At 43.1% G+C, this 15,535-nt stretch overlaps 1 protein-coding gene across 1 annotated transcript in view; it reads left to right on the top strand.

Moving 5' to 3' along the window:
* The window catches only part of LOC122556810 (slit homolog 3 protein-like), a 654,707-nt gene that overhangs the window by 424,914 nt on the left and 214,258 nt on the right, over nt 1–15,535 (top strand). The window contains exon 7 of the mRNA XM_043704014.1: nt 10,309–10,380. Within this exon, the coding sequence (XP_043559949.1) occupies nt 10,309–10,380 (72 nt within the window). The remainder of the gene's footprint in view (nt 1–10,308; nt 10,381–15,535) is intronic.

The following is a 15,535-nucleotide window of genomic DNA, read 5'->3' as shown; positions in this document are numbered from 1 at the left end:
AAACCTCTATAAGGTCACCCCCTCAGCTTCTGATCCTCCAAGGAAAACAGCCCCAGCCTATTCAGCCTCTCTCGATAGCTCAAACCCTCCAACTCTGGCAACATGCTTGTAAATCCTTTCTGAACCCTTTCAAGTTTCACAACATCCTTCTGATAGGAGGGAGACCAGAATTGCTTGCTTTATTCTTGTTAACTCCTTTGCTTTCACTCAACCTCCCTTCAAGTTGAAAGAATGAGATTAGACCAGTACCACAAATTCACTTTAAAGCAAGGAAATATAGTGATCCCATCTGTCAGAATGTATATTCCGCAAAACACTGTGTTCTTGACTTGTCCATCATATTTTCACTAAATAAATTGCATTTCTTTTAAAGTTGTCCTGTTCCTACCACAAGCAGAGCCTACTGTATCATTGTTGTTCTTACTGAGCAATCAATATTCACAATGGCTATGCAAAAGATTTTCTATATTCACATGTCCTGAAATCAATTTTTTAAAAATCTCACAGTCAAATTCTGGTCACACAGACACCAGTCAAGTGGAATGCTTGGACCTGGATGATGTTGAGCTTCTCATGTGTTGATGCAGCCAGAATTGCTTGAGACAAGTCATGCACGTTCCATTGGATGTCTCATCTTCAATTTGAATCTGGTGAAGAGCCTTTGAGAGATCAGGAAACTCTTCACATCCTGCAGAATCAGTGGCATCTTCCCTGTTCCAGTAGCCCCAGTGAGAGTATGGCTGATCTAATTGGCTTCTGGTTAATTGTGGCCCTTTGGATGTTGATGAGGGTCTCATTGATGTCCGGGGCCTGTGATTGTTGATCGCTGACAGCCTCAGTTGGTGTGACAGGGTTAGGTTTCAACCTAATCCTAACCTCAGTTGGTGCATCAGAAAAACCGTTAGACTGATCACTATCTCTTTTTCATGTGATTTAAAACTTCTTAGAAGCTTCATTCTTTCATTTACTACCCATCCCTAATTCATCTTGAGCTGAGTGGTTTGCTGAGCCATTTTAGCGACAACCATTTTGCTCTGCGTCTGGAGTCACATATCAGCCAAACTAGCTAAGGACATCTGATTTCCCTCCTCCAAACGGATCTGACTCAACCAGATCAGTTTTTCTAAGAGTTGATGGCAGTTCCTTGTTCAGCATTTATTGGATTTAAATTCAGTCATGGTGGGCTTTGATTTGATTTGATTTATTACTGTCACATGTACTTAGGTGCAGTGAAACATTTTGTTTTGCGTGGAGTACAGGCAGATCATACCACACAAAGTGTGTTAGGATGATATAGCAGAGTGAGGGGTACAATGTTACAGCTACAGAGAAGATGCATAGAGAGTAAGATCTACATTAAATTTAAAATTTGAGAGGTCCATTCAGCAGTCTAGTAACAGCGGGGAAGAAGCTGTTCTTGGTGTGGGTATTTAAGCTTTCGTATCTCCTGCCTAACGGAAGAGGGTGGGAGGGGTCTTTGATGATGTTGGCTGCCTTCCCGAGGCAGTGGGAAGTGTAGATGGAGTCAGTGGATGGAAGGTTGGGTTTGTGTGATGGACTGGGCTGTGTTCGAACCTCTCTGTACTTTCTTGTGGTCCTAGGCAGAGCAGTTGGCATACCAACCCGTGATGCATAACTTCTTACCCTGAGGATTAGCCTCACTTGACCCATTGAATACTCGCCCAGTGAACTCACCACTGCACTTGGGGAGGTGATAGCCCAGTGGTGGTATTGCTAAAGTATTAACGCAGGAGGGAAGAAATATTCTAGGAACCTTGGTTCAAGTCTCGCTATGACTGAGTTTTAATTCACTTATAGAGTCATAGAGTTATAGAGATGTACAGCATGGAAACAGACCCTTCGGTCCAACCTGTCCATGCCGACCAGATATCCCAACCCAATCTAGTCCCACCTGCCAGCATGCGGGCCCATATCCCTCCAAACCCTTCCTATTCATATACCCATCCAAATGCGTCTTAAATGTTGCAATTGTACCAGCTTCCACCACATCCTCTGGTAGCTCATTCCATACACGTACCACCCTCTGTGTGAAAAAGTTGTCCCTTAGGTCTCTTTTATATCTTTCTCCTCTCACTCTAAACCTAGTTCTGGACTCCCCACGTCCTTTAGGAAAGGAACTGCTGTCATTACCCAGTCTGGCCTACATATGACTCACCGCAATGTGATTGACTCTTAACTGCCCTCTGGGCAATTAGGGATGGGCACTAAATGCTGGCCTAGCCTGTGGCATCCACATCTCTGAGCGAATGACCAAAAAAACACAGCATCGTCTTTTAGATTGGGTTAGAATCACTCATTTCTGGATAGAATTTTTCTCATAAGATCACATGGGACAGGAATGCTGCTTCTTTATAGTGGCATGGGAAGGGCTGTTCTGTATCAATGTCTGCCTTTACATTACATCTATTCAGCAGCTGTGGAAAGTAAAATAATGTCCTGTGGCCTTCCACAGCCCGATACTGTTGCATTCTTTCAATACTGATTGCTTTGTACGTTCGGTTCTGGTATAATGTGCGTTACTTGACCGCGAATTGGCTATAATGTGATTGAAGAATTTAGACCGTTATTTGTCGAACATGAACTTTCCTTACCTGTATTGGTTATAATGCGATTCCAGCCCCATTAGTTTAAATGGTGCTGCTATCACACGATTTTCTTATAATGTGGGATCGCATAGGAGTGGAATTATAGTGTTGTATCAGAACAGATTGTATTTTTCCTCTTTGGTTCTGAAGACGACAAGTGACATGAGTCAATAGATGTGAGGCAGGAAAAGCAAAGCAGGTCAGACAGCATCTGAGGAGTAGGAAAGCCAACATTTCTAGCCTGAAACTCTTATACTGAGATGAATGTAATGGAAGAGAAGGCTAATCTCCAATGCTAGATCCTTTACTGAATCTTAGTACTAGGTAGTTACATTGTGTTTGATGAAGTAGTGAGGGAAACTCTTAAAATCTTTTTAATGCATCAGCTAGTGACCCATTCTAAGTCAACATACTGAACAAATTTAAAACTTAAAATATTTGGAAGCACAAGCTTTCAGAACACTGCTCCTTCCTTCATCAGGACAACCACCTCATGCTTCCAAATAAACCTGTCACCCTATAACCTGGTGTTGTGTGATTTTTAACTTTGTCCACCCCAGTCCAACAACGACATCTCCACATCACAGCATAATGAACAAGGAGGCCTCTCATGGTGCAGTGGTAGTGTCCCTACCTCTAAACCAGGCAGCCTGAGGTTCACATCCACCTGTTCCGGAGGTGTGTGATAGAATGTTTGAGCACGTTGCTTTGAAGACATCTATTGATGGTGTGTGTCACCTCTCAACATCGGTGTATTGAAGTCAGACACCAGTTTCACAAATGACAAGTATATTGCGTTTTGAACACAATAGCGGTTGGAAAATGATAATAATTGTAAAATTGTCTTCAACTGTACAGGGAGACAGGATTGCATTAAACAGTTTGTTAAGCTTTGACTGTGGTAATCTTCCCACAGATTATTCGTAGCGGATATGTAGTCAGGAGATTCCTAATGCCTGTAATTGGCTTTTGCATGCCAACTGCAATATCTTTGTGTTAAAGCAATTACATGCCTCCGTGGACACAATGGAGATTACATGCATTGAGCTGCACTGAGGTTTGATGAATTGGTCAGCTGACTGCGGGAGGCAAGGGGAAACATTATCCTGAGCAACGTAGCCAGCCAATTTCAGATGAAATTGTGTGACTCTGAGCACCAGATACCCTGTGATTGTGTTCACACTTAGAGTTCTGCCCAGAGCAGATGCGCTCTGGAACTTTGTTCAACTACCTGTTATTTAGATGTGAAATGAATCATTTAATGTTAGCAAAATGTTGAAGAATGTTTGGGGATAGTTTGTTGCATTTTGTCTAACACTGCTCATTGCTGTAACAAAGCAAAACTGATCCAGTTGCAAATTGTATTCTGTTCTGACAGATCCAACTGAAGATCCTGCACTGAAAAAGTCAATGCAATGGCTGATGCAATAGGAGGTGCTATATTTGGTGCAGTGGGCATCACTGCATTTGATGGGTAGGGACTGCAGCATTTGGTGCAGTCAGATATGCTCCGTTTGATGGAGGAGGAGACATGGCACTTGGTGCTGTGTGAAATGCAGCATTTGAAGCAATGGGAGATCCTCCAAGTGGTGCACTGGAGGATGTGGTAATTGGTGCATTAGAGGTGACCGCATTTGCTGCAGTAAGAAACGCCGCATTTGGTGCAGGACGAGGTTCCGTGTGGGGCAGTAGGAGGCGCTGCATGTGGTGCAGAGGAGCTGCTGTTCTTGATTCAGTAGGTGATGTGACATCTGTTGCAGTGAGAGACACAGCATTTGGTACAGAATTAGAAGCAACATCTGAACCAATAGCAGGCCCTCTCTTTAGTCCATTAGATGGTTCTGTATTTGCTACAATGTGAAATGTAGGTGATTCAATCAGAAATGCTGTATTTGGTGAGTATGAGATGCTGTATTTTGTTTAGTAAAAGCCATGGATATTGGTCTATTATGGTGCATTATATGTTTGCATTAGGAATTGCTGTATGCGGTGCAGCAAGCAATGCTGTTATTGGCACAGTTGTATAGCCTGCAATGTATTTCTATTTGATGCAGCAGGCTATGCAGTATTTGCTGCAATAGGAATTGCTTTATTTGGTGCAGTAGAGATGTTTGTGTTTTCTGCAGTAGAACAGAATATTCATGGTGCAGTAAGTGGCATTATATTTGCTGTAGGATGGGATGTTGCATTGGGTGCAGTAGGAGAGGCAATGTGGAAGTGGAACAAGTGTAGGTCATAGTATATATTTGGTGATACAGACTGAATGGGCTGAAGGGCCTCGTTTGTGCTGTAGGATTCTATGAGAATCTATTTTATGTGAGGAGAAGTAGTGCGTGCTTCTGTGACGCATACAGTATGTGATGCACTGGGAGGTCTTGTACTTGATCCATGATAAGGCACTGTCTTTGGTGCATTCAAAGGTGTTGTATTTATTCCATTGAGAATTGGTGTATACGGTGCAGTGGGAAGCCCTCCATTTGAAGTAGAAGGAGGTGTGTATTCAGTGCAGTAGGAAAGGCCTTTGCAGTGCAAGGTACTGTGATGGTGATTCTGCATTTTTGCAGTGGCGGGGGATTGTTGCACTTGATACAGTCTGAGGCAGGCAATGTATTGCGTGGGGTAGTGGACACTGCATTGGATGCAGTGGAAGATACAGTATTGGATGCAGCAGGATAAACTCCTTGTGCAATCAAAATTGATGCAAGTGTTCATGTAGGACTCTCTGCATTTCAGGCAGTTGACACTACATTTGGTGCATTGGCAGATTCTATTAACATTCGGAAAGGCTGCATTTGGTGCAATGTAAGGTGTTTGGTTCAGTAGGAGGCATAAAGCATTTGGTGCTGTCAAAGGATTTGGTACAGTAACAGATGCATTTGATGCAACAGGACCTACAGATTTTTGTGCTGTGGAGGCACAGCATTTCTTACAGTAGGAGGCATTGCATCGAGTGCAGTAGGAGATGTTGCATTCGGTGTGAAAGGACGGGCTGCATTTGATGCAAGGGGATGTGCAATATTTACGCAGATTCATGCAATATACGTGCTGCATTGTGAGTTGCTGCACTTGCTGCTGTGGGCAGTTCCGAGTTTGGAGTAGGGAATAATGCGTTTTGTGGAGTAGGGAATAGTGCGTTGGGTGGAATAGGGGATAGTGCTTTGGGTGGAGTAGGGAATAGTGAGTTCGGTGGAGTAGGGAATAGTGTATTCGGTGAAATAGGGAATAGTGCATTCGGTGGATCAGAGAATAGTGTGTTCGGTGGATTAGGGAATTGTGTGTTTGGTGGAGTAGAGGATAGTGCGTTGGGTGGAGTAGGGAATAGTGTGTTCGGTGGAGTAGGGAATAGTGCGTTCGGTAGATTAGGGAATTGTGTGTTCGGTGGAGTAGGGAATAGTGCGTTCGGTGGAGTAGGGAATAGTGCGTTGGGTGGAGTAGGAAGTAGTGTGTTCGGTGGAATATGGAATAGTGCATTGGGTGGAGTAGGGGATAGTGTGTTCAGTGGAGTAGGGAATAGTGCGTTGGGTGGAGTGGGGAATAGTGTATTCGGTGGAGTAGGGAATAGTGCGTTCGGTGGATTAGGGAATAGTGCATTGGGTGGAGTAGGGGATAGTGCATTGGGTGGAATAGGGGATAATGCTGTAGGAGATGATACTGTATTTGATGACCCTCTTTCTGATCGGAAGGCTTCCTCTCAATCTTCTCGTACTTTCACTTGTTTGCAGAATGCGCAGGGTGCAGATGGCGAAAAGTCTCTAACTTAAGAAAAATTACAGCAAAGGATAGTGGGGGGATATGCCAGCCATCTTCAGGCTCAAAATGCTTTTTACTGCAAAGCAGAAAGAGCTTGTTTACTTCCAGAGGTCCGATGGTTTCTGACCTAAATCTTCCCATCCCCAAGTCGTTCAGCTCCCTGGGAGCCAGTCACACAGTTAAGAGGCCTTTGCCATTGATAACCTGGGGTGCAGCATTTGTTGTTGGCTGCATAGCCCCCTAGCTCCGGCTCATCTGTAACCAGACCGTTCCCCACTGCATCTTGCTACTACATCCAATAAAACTTCCTCCCCCGGCACTGCCCAATACACCAGGTACAGTGTCTTACTGTACCAAACTGAACTTAAGTGCACCAGCAGAACTTGGTGGGATTCGAACCCATGCCTCAAAAAGCATCCCTGAGGACATGACAATTTCTAGCCTAGCGACATCACCATTGTGTCACCACCTCCTCCAACTGCAACCGTTTCTACTGCACCCCAAAAGCAGCATCTGTAAATGCACCAAATGCAATGTCTGACTGCGTAACATGTAGCACTTTCTATTGCAAGAAATGCACTGCCCTCCAGTGCAGCAATTACAGTGTCTGTCACTGTAAAAAATACAGAACCTCCTCCTGCCTACCTCGCTTTTACATTTCTGCATTTGATACCAGAGGCTGTACCCTATATTGGGTAGTAGCTGATGCTGCATTTATGCATCAGGCGGTGCATAAATGAGTGTCAGGTAACTTCCCCACTGTTTGCACAATGAGTGTCAGATAACTTCTTTTTAAAAGGATCAGCAATCCTTGACTTGTTAAAACGATTACTTTCTCATTTCAGTCCACAATTAAAAATACAGAAACATGATACAGAACATTGACAGCTTATTTCCTCTTATCACTTGCTGTGACTTTTCATTCATGCATTCGAGACTTTTATCTGTATGCACCAGTCGCCCTGTGTATACTACAAACAAGTGAAAGTACTGGGCGAAGATCAAGAGGCAGCGTTCCAATCAACAAGAGAATCATCAGATACAGTACCATTTCCTGCACCAAATACAGCACATCCCACAGAAGTCAACTGAGGAACGTCCATTGCACAAAATAAAGCCTCCCCACTGCACTGCCTGAAAAGTTGTGTTTTGCCTGCCAATCATACCGTACAAAGATATACAAATCATGAGGTGATAGAATGTAGCGAGATATACAAAGCAACAGCTGCATTCAATTTGAATTTTGAGAAGTCCATTCAAGATGCTGATACGTGTGTTTAAGCTTTTGTATCTTCTGCCTGATGGAAGTGGTTAAAAAAGACGTGAGGGGCAAATTTTTAACACAAGGACTAGCTCGTGTGTGAAATTAACTTCCTGGGGAAGTGGTGGATGTGGGTACAGTTACAACATTTAAAAGACATTGGGATAAGTACATGAATAGGAAAGGTTTGGAGGGTTATGTGCCAGGAGCAGGCAGGTGGTACTTGTTTGGGACTGTGTTCGGCATGGACTGCTTGGATCAAAGGGTCTGTTTCTGTGTTGTATGACTCTATGACTTTGACTCTATGTGATGAATGACAAGCCATGGAGATCAGTGTCCAAGTTCAAATATTTACAGTATATATTTAAATGAAAGGATCAAATAAATGGTTAATATTGGATGATGATACAAAGACAGGTATGCAATTAAGTTCTGAAAAGGGCATAAGAAATCTGCAGAGGGGTATGGATAAGTTAAAGGAAGAGAATCAAGAACTGGCAGATGAAATATAATGTGGGCAGTGTGAACTTACATACTTTAGCAAAGGGAATAGAGAAGCAGTGTATTATGTCAATTGCAAAACACTGTTGTGCAGAGGGATCTGAGTATCCTGGTCCATGAATCATAACAAGTTAGTATCAGGGTACATCTAATTATTAGGAAGGCAATTGCAATGTTGGAACTTATTGCAAGAAGGAGAGGAATGCAAGTAGGAAGTCTTGCGGCACGTTGGCTCAGTGGTTAGCACTGCTGCTTCACAGCTCCAGGGTCCCAAGTTTGACTCCATTCCTCGGGCGACTGTCTGTGTGGAGCTTGCACATTCTCCCCGTGTCTGCGTGGGTTTCCTCCGGGTGCTCCGATTTCCTCCCGCAGTCCGAAGATGTGCAGGTTAGTTGAATTGGCAATGCTAAATTGCCCATAATGTTAGGTGCATTAGTCAGAGGGAAATGGAACTAGGTGGGTTACTCTTTGGAGGGTCGGTGTGGCCTTGTTGGGCTGAAGGGCCTGTTTCCACGCTGTAGGGAATCTAAGCTAATCTTGCTATAATTGTTTTTGATTACTGTGTACAATTCTGATTGCCTTATTTAAGAAAGAATATAAATGTATGAGAAGCAGTTTGGAGAAAATTCACTTTACTGTCATTACGGATTGATGCTTTGTTATTTCATAAGGAAAGGTTGCACAGGTTAGGTACCAACTGAAGTTTGGAGGAATGGGAGGCAATCTTAGTGAAATATATAAGATCTGAGGGAACTGACAAGGGTGTTTTCCCTTGCGGGAAAGTTGAGACATAGCGGGCACATTTTTAAAGTAAAGGGATTCCTATTTAAGATGAAAATTAACAGATTTTTTTTCTCTCAGGAGGACTAGCCTTTGGTGCTCTATCCCCCAGGTGGAGGCTGGGTCATTCAATATTCTTAATTTGGAGCTAGATACGTTCCTGACTAACGAAGGAGTCAAACTTTATCAGCAGAAAGTAGAGTTGTAATGTGGAATGGTTGAGCAGGCTTGAGGGAACAGATAGCCTACTCCTGTTCCAGATTCTTATGTACATCTGAATGACACGCACTGTCAATGGACCTGTACTTTTTAATATTGGTACATACAATGGGCATGTAAACTTGAACTTTTATTGTCGGCTCATTATTATAATGACAAAATAAAAGAAGAATATTTACATTTTAAAAAACACTTTGTGTTCTTTGATTTCTTGGTTTCTCAATGCTGTTAGATATTCCTGTTTGTTGCTTTTGTCTGTACTTTGAGAGAGTGCATAAGGCTGTTGACACTAAAATTAGTGCACGTTATGCAATGTGAGTATTGTATTACCTGTGGCTAGTCAGCGATTTTGATTGGGGATGGCATTTTTCTCAATCCTTAAGCACCCTCGCAAAGTTTCTGATCCCAATGGAGATTCTGTAAAAGGTACGGGATAGGGAATACTCACTTTGTAACCATGATACAGTGATGGATGGATTTGCTGTTTCACTCTTTCACACACATCCAAGCCACCCATTGTGGAATAGCATAGACTGACACTCAATAATGTCTCGGTTTCTTGAACTAACAAGACAAAGGGAAGTAGATGAATGGTGACAGCAATCTTTAATAAACGGAGGATCACCCTGTGCCCAGATGTCAGTTTTAACTGTACAGTGGTTAGCACTGCTGCCTCACAGCGCGAGGGACCTGGGTTTGATTCCTGCCTTGGGCGACTATCTGGGTGGAGTTTACATGTTCTCCCTGTGTCTGCGTGGGTTTTCTCTGAGTGTTCCGGTTTCCTCTCTCAATCCAAAGATGTGCAGGTTAGGTGAATTGGCCATGCTAAATTGCCCATAGTGTTCAGGGATGCGTGGGATAGATGCATTAGTCAGGGGTAAATGTAGAGTAATAGGTAGGGGAAGGGGTTTGGGTGGGTTACTCTCTGGAGGGTTGGTGTGGACTTGTGCCAAATGACCTGTTTCTACACTGCAGGGATTCTATGATTTCTATTCCTATTGAGGAATATTAACCGAACTTCAGTCTGAAAGTGTTCCTTTGTCTTTCAGGACTCTCAACACTCTCTGGAGGGTTGGTGTGGACTTGTTGTGCCAAATGACCTGTTTCTACACTACAGGGATTCTATGATTTCTATTCCTATTGAGGAATATTAACCGAACTTCAGTCTGAAAGTGTTCCTTTGTCTTTCAGGACTCTCAACAATAACAACATCAGCCTTATCCCATTGACCAGTTTCAACCACATGCCAAAACTAAGGACTTTGTGAGTATTTGCATTTTGCAGCTTTTCAATAACAAAATTGCCCCTATACTGTTTCCATTCTTTCACAGACTGGTGCACATTAATTACCCATTCGTATTGTCACTTGGAAAAGTAATGCTGAGATACCTTATTCGAATATTGCAGTCCATAGTGCTGTTACAGGGAGGGAGATATCGATCCAGTGACACTGGCAGAACAACCACAGAGTTCCACACCAGGATGGTGTGTGTTTTTGTGTGCTATATTCTGGGTCAGTGGTCTCCAACACTCGTTGGTTATTATAACGTATTTTGCATGAAACTAGATTGTCAAAGAATTTTTATTTTGTTGCTCAAGCAGAAATATTAGCAACGGAAGAATCCTTAAGAATTTTTCAAAGCTAACTATATGTCCTGTTCAAGTACAAGGAAGAAGCAAAAGAATTGCAGGAAACAAATACCCAATTCAAGGTGATAGCAGACATGATAAGGGTTGAATGGCCTTCTCTATGCTGTAATAGTCTTTCATTCTAGTTGTAGTCAATAACGTGTATGTGCGGGAGTGACTCTGCGTGTTGCGTGCCCGATATTTACTGGTATGGTTTGGGCTTGTTGTATTACTGTTTCTAAATGAATAAGACTGAGACAAGAAATCTAGCGCACCAGCAGATAGTGAGTATGAGCTAAAACAAGAAGCTGTGATTAGAGCACAGGAATCGTGATATTTAAAGCCCTGTGTATTGTAGAAAAAAGTCAGTTTCAGAATTACACTATCTTGAGATCTTGAGAAAGAATAAAATTCATTAATATTATAATTAAGGGGTTTGGAGAGGGGTTTTTCATTTTAATTGTTCCTTCTGCACATCTATCTTGCTACTTTCAGTCAGTCTTTACTGTCAGCTGTAGGCAGCCATAAGATTTTACCATTTCCTGCCAAATCCTTAAGCAGATGGAGTGAGGTGGTGTCAGTATCTCAGGTTTGGATATGTACTTTGTTCTTCATTAAGGCTGAATCTGAATATAAATCTGAATATTTACACTTGTAAAATAGAGATGATACTGAAAAAAAAATTGGACCCAAATTGAGCTTATAGAGTTAAATTTTGAATAATTCAAAATAAAAAGTGGGTGTAAAACTGGATAAGGACTATTCTCAGCTGGCCTCTAAATGTGAATCTTGCATGTAACACAACAATATATTGTTTTGTAAAGGTGCCAAAGGACATGAAGCAAAGACAGGCAAATACAGCTACAAATTAGCCATGGTAGAATTTACGGGGAGATTTAATGGAGTGACTCAGTGGTTAGCACTGCTGCCTCACAGCACCAGAGCCCTGGGTTTGATTCCACCCTCAGGTGACTGTCTGTGTGGAGTTTGCACATTATACCTGTGTCTATGTGGGTTTCCTCTCACAGTCCAACTATGTGGAGGTTAGTGTGGATTGGCCATGCTAAATTGCCCATAGTGTCCAGGGATGTGCAGGCTAGGTGGATTAACCACGGGAGATGCAGGGTTACAGGGATGGGATGGATCAACATGTAATCAACCTGCCAAAAACATGCCAGTTTTTGAAGGATCATTGAGTAAATGGTATCGGACCAGTTGCCAAAACAAAAGCAGAACATTGGTGTGGAGTTTGCACATTCTCCCTGTGTCTGTATTGGTTTCCTTCAGGTGCAATTCTTTCCTCCCACAGTCCAAAGATGTGCAGGTCAGGTGAGTTGGCCACGCTAAATTGCCCATAGTGTTAGGTGCATTAGTCAGGGGTAAATATAGGGTAGGGGTAAATATATGGGTCTGGATAGGTTATTCTTCAGAGGGTCGGTGTTGATTTGTTGGGCCAAATGGCCTGTTTCCAAACTGTAGATAATCAAATCTAATCTAATCCTCCCACAGTCCAAACATGTGCAGGTTAGGTAGATTGGCCATGCTAAATTACTGACAGTGTCCAGGGATGTGCAAGATAGGTAGATTAGCCACGGGAAATGCAGGGTTACAGGGATAGGAAGGCGGGGGTGGGTTCTGTGTGGGATGCTTTTTGGATGGCCGGTGTGGACTCAATGGGCCTGCTTCCACCCTGTGGATTCTATGAGCAGATTGAAGGGGCTGAATGACCTTTTTTCTCCATTAAATGGCCGATCGACAGAGAGTTACTGGACAAGACCCCCTTGGTTGAGAGGAGTGGGATTTGAATGTATTACACTTGGCAAAACGAAAAATGTGCATTGGCAATAAATAAGATAGAAATGTCAAGTGAGATGAAAGAACAGTGACGATTCACAGGCTGCTCAGCTTTGTCCTTGGCTTTAAAAACATTAATGTTAGTGCAGCCTAATTTACCTGATTAGGTAGAAGTTTTATTGCCACTCTACAATCTCCTGGCTGTTTGCTATCGATCTGCTTCTAGTTGCTATCGATTGCCTCTGGGCAGGTCAGCAAAAACCCTTTCTTCCCTGTGTGTGTTTTTTTAAATTTCAGAGGTTGTTTAACGTCTGGGCTCTCGAGGGAATGGAGCTGACTAATCTCCTTTCTGTAATTAAATGTGGAAAGGAAGGAAATCGTATAAGGGGATTAGAGTGGGCCATTTCAGAATTGAATTCTCCGAATGTGTTCAGTACAAAGTGGTGACCTCTGCCTAAGAAAGGAGCTTGCTGGAGATTTAATTCAATGCCAACTGGTAATGGCTGTCAGTGAAGTCACCACTCTCTGCCCTCCGCTGAATAACTTGACTTTGTATGATCTTTTGTGCTTCTGCATTCCCTCCTTCACTGGTCTCAGTGATTCAGTGTGACTGAACACTGTGTTGGGGCAGAGCAGAGTTTGTGATAGAAACAAAACTCAATGCCTGTCCTGGAAGAGTGCCTGTATTCATCAATACCATCCCTCCTTTGATTCTATTTACCGGTGACGTTACTGAGCTGTGTTGCTTTTTCGGTGTGGTTGCCAATGATAGTCATTATCCTTAAGAATCTCTGCAGTGTGGAAACAGGCCATTCAGCCCAAGAATTCCACACTGACCCTCCAAAGAGCATCCCATCCAGAGTCACCCCTGCTTACCCTGCATTTCCCATGGCCAATCCATCTAACCTGCACTTGTTTGGATTTGGTGAGGAAACTAGAACACTCATCAGAAACCCATGCAGACACAGAGAAGAATGTGCAACTCCACACAGACAGTCACCCAGAGAGTGGAAGTGAATCCAAGTCTCTGGCGCCGTGTGGCAACAGTGCTAACCACTGAGCCACCGTACCTCCCTATTCCTCTCTTTAACTTAATAAACAAGTGACTCCTAACTTAAAATCCCACAAATCTGGTGGGACTGTGTGCAGTTAGATGTACAAGGTTACAGGAACCATTACTGACATGCAAAACCAGTTATTTTCACATCCCTGTAACTTTGTCCTTGTTATTGTTTTGCATTGTGAATGCTATTGTTTAATTGATAAATTAGCCAGAGGAGCTAATAGAGATTTCTAATTCCATTCATGTGGAAAATGACTGGGTTAAAATCAGCAGAGCTCAGGTTTATTAATTACTCTCAACTAACATTGTATTTGAACAGCTCTATCTGCTAATGTTAACCCAGCTCCTTTACATGGCAATAGGGTTTAGTTGGTCCAGTCAGCAGTCTGTATCATTGATTATATTTTCCCTAGTACACTTCCAACCACTTGTAGCGACCCTTTGGTGGCAGTGCACATAACCTGCTGGGATACCTAGAGCTATTGGAATCAGCTAAAAGGTGTCTTTCCAGCACTACTTATGGGCTGTGAGGGTCAGGGTTGTCCACTCAGTAACCCCTCACCATCCAAATTGAACTTCAGTTCCTTACAGTCTTAGAGATGTACAGCATGGAAACAGACCCTTCGGTCCAAATTGTCCATGGCGACCAGATATCCTAAATTAATCTAAATTGATCCATTTGCCAGCACCCGGCCCATATCCCTCCAAACCCTTTCTATTCATATACCCATCCAGATGCCTTTTAAATGTTGTAATTGTACCAACTATTTACCCTATACCCTATCCGTGCCCTTCATGATTTTATAAACCTTTATAAGGTCACCCCCTCAGCCTCTGACACTCCAGGGAAACAGCCCCAGCCTGTTCAGCCTCTCCCTGTAGCTCAAACACTCCAACCCTGGAAACATCCTTGTAAATCTTTTCTGAACCCTTTCAAGTTTCACAACATTCCTCTTGCAGAGGGATCAGAATGGAATGCAATATTCCAACTCCTGTACTCAATACTCCGACCAATAAAGGTAAGTATACCAAACGCCTTCTTCACCACCTACTTCCAAGGAACTAGGAACCTGCACTCCAAGGTCTCTTTATTCCGACTGTTGCAATCTGAACTTAATCATTGTGATACAATGCCAACCTGAAATCTCCTCATGCAAATCCGACAATCTCCCTCTGCCTTGTTCCCTCTATATCTCCCCATTAAACAGAAAATAGGAGAAGGAGTAGTACATTTGGCCCTTCAAGCCAGTTTCTCCATTCAATATGATCTTAGCTGATCAACCAACTCCATACTGTCTTCCCAATTACACCCCATACCCTTAGGTTCCTTCAGCCCAAGGAACTATATTTAACTCTTTCATGAAAACATTCAATGTTTTGGCCTCAATTGCTTTCTGGGACAGAGAAATCTTCAGGTTACCCATTCAATGGGTGAAGACATTTCTCCTTCTCTCAGTCTTGAGTGGCTGTACCTATATCCTTTGAAAATGACCCCTTGGTTCTGGACTCCCCGGTCATTGAGAGCATCCTTCCTCCATTCACCCTGTCCAGCCCTGTTAGAATTTTATAGATTTCTGTGAAATCCCCCTTCATTCTCCTAAACTCCCAGTGAGTATGGTCCCTGACCACAGCACGGTGGCTCAGTGGTTAGCACCACTGCCTCACAGGGCTAGCGACCCGGGTTCAATTCCACCCTCAGGCTGTGTGGAGTTTGTTCATTCTCTGTGTGGGTTTCCTCCGAATGCTCCGGTTTCCTGCCACAGTCCAAAGATGTACAGGTTAGGGTGGATTATCCATGGGAAATGCAGATATGGGGGGAGTGGGGAGGGTCCAGGTGGGGTGTTCTTTGGTGGGTTGTGAAATGAGACCCCTTTTAGTCATGGATGACCATGGGTTGCATCCTCATTTTTCTAACTTGCTGCTTCGTTGAAG

The sequence above is a fragment of the Chiloscyllium plagiosum genome, chromosome 14 (assembly GCF_004010195.1).
Source record: "Chiloscyllium plagiosum isolate BGI_BamShark_2017 chromosome 14, ASM401019v2, whole genome shotgun sequence".
Taxonomy (NCBI): Eukaryota; Metazoa; Chordata; class Chondrichthyes; order Orectolobiformes; family Hemiscylliidae; genus Chiloscyllium; species Chiloscyllium plagiosum.
This window is presented reverse-complemented; position numbering and strand designations above follow the sequence as displayed.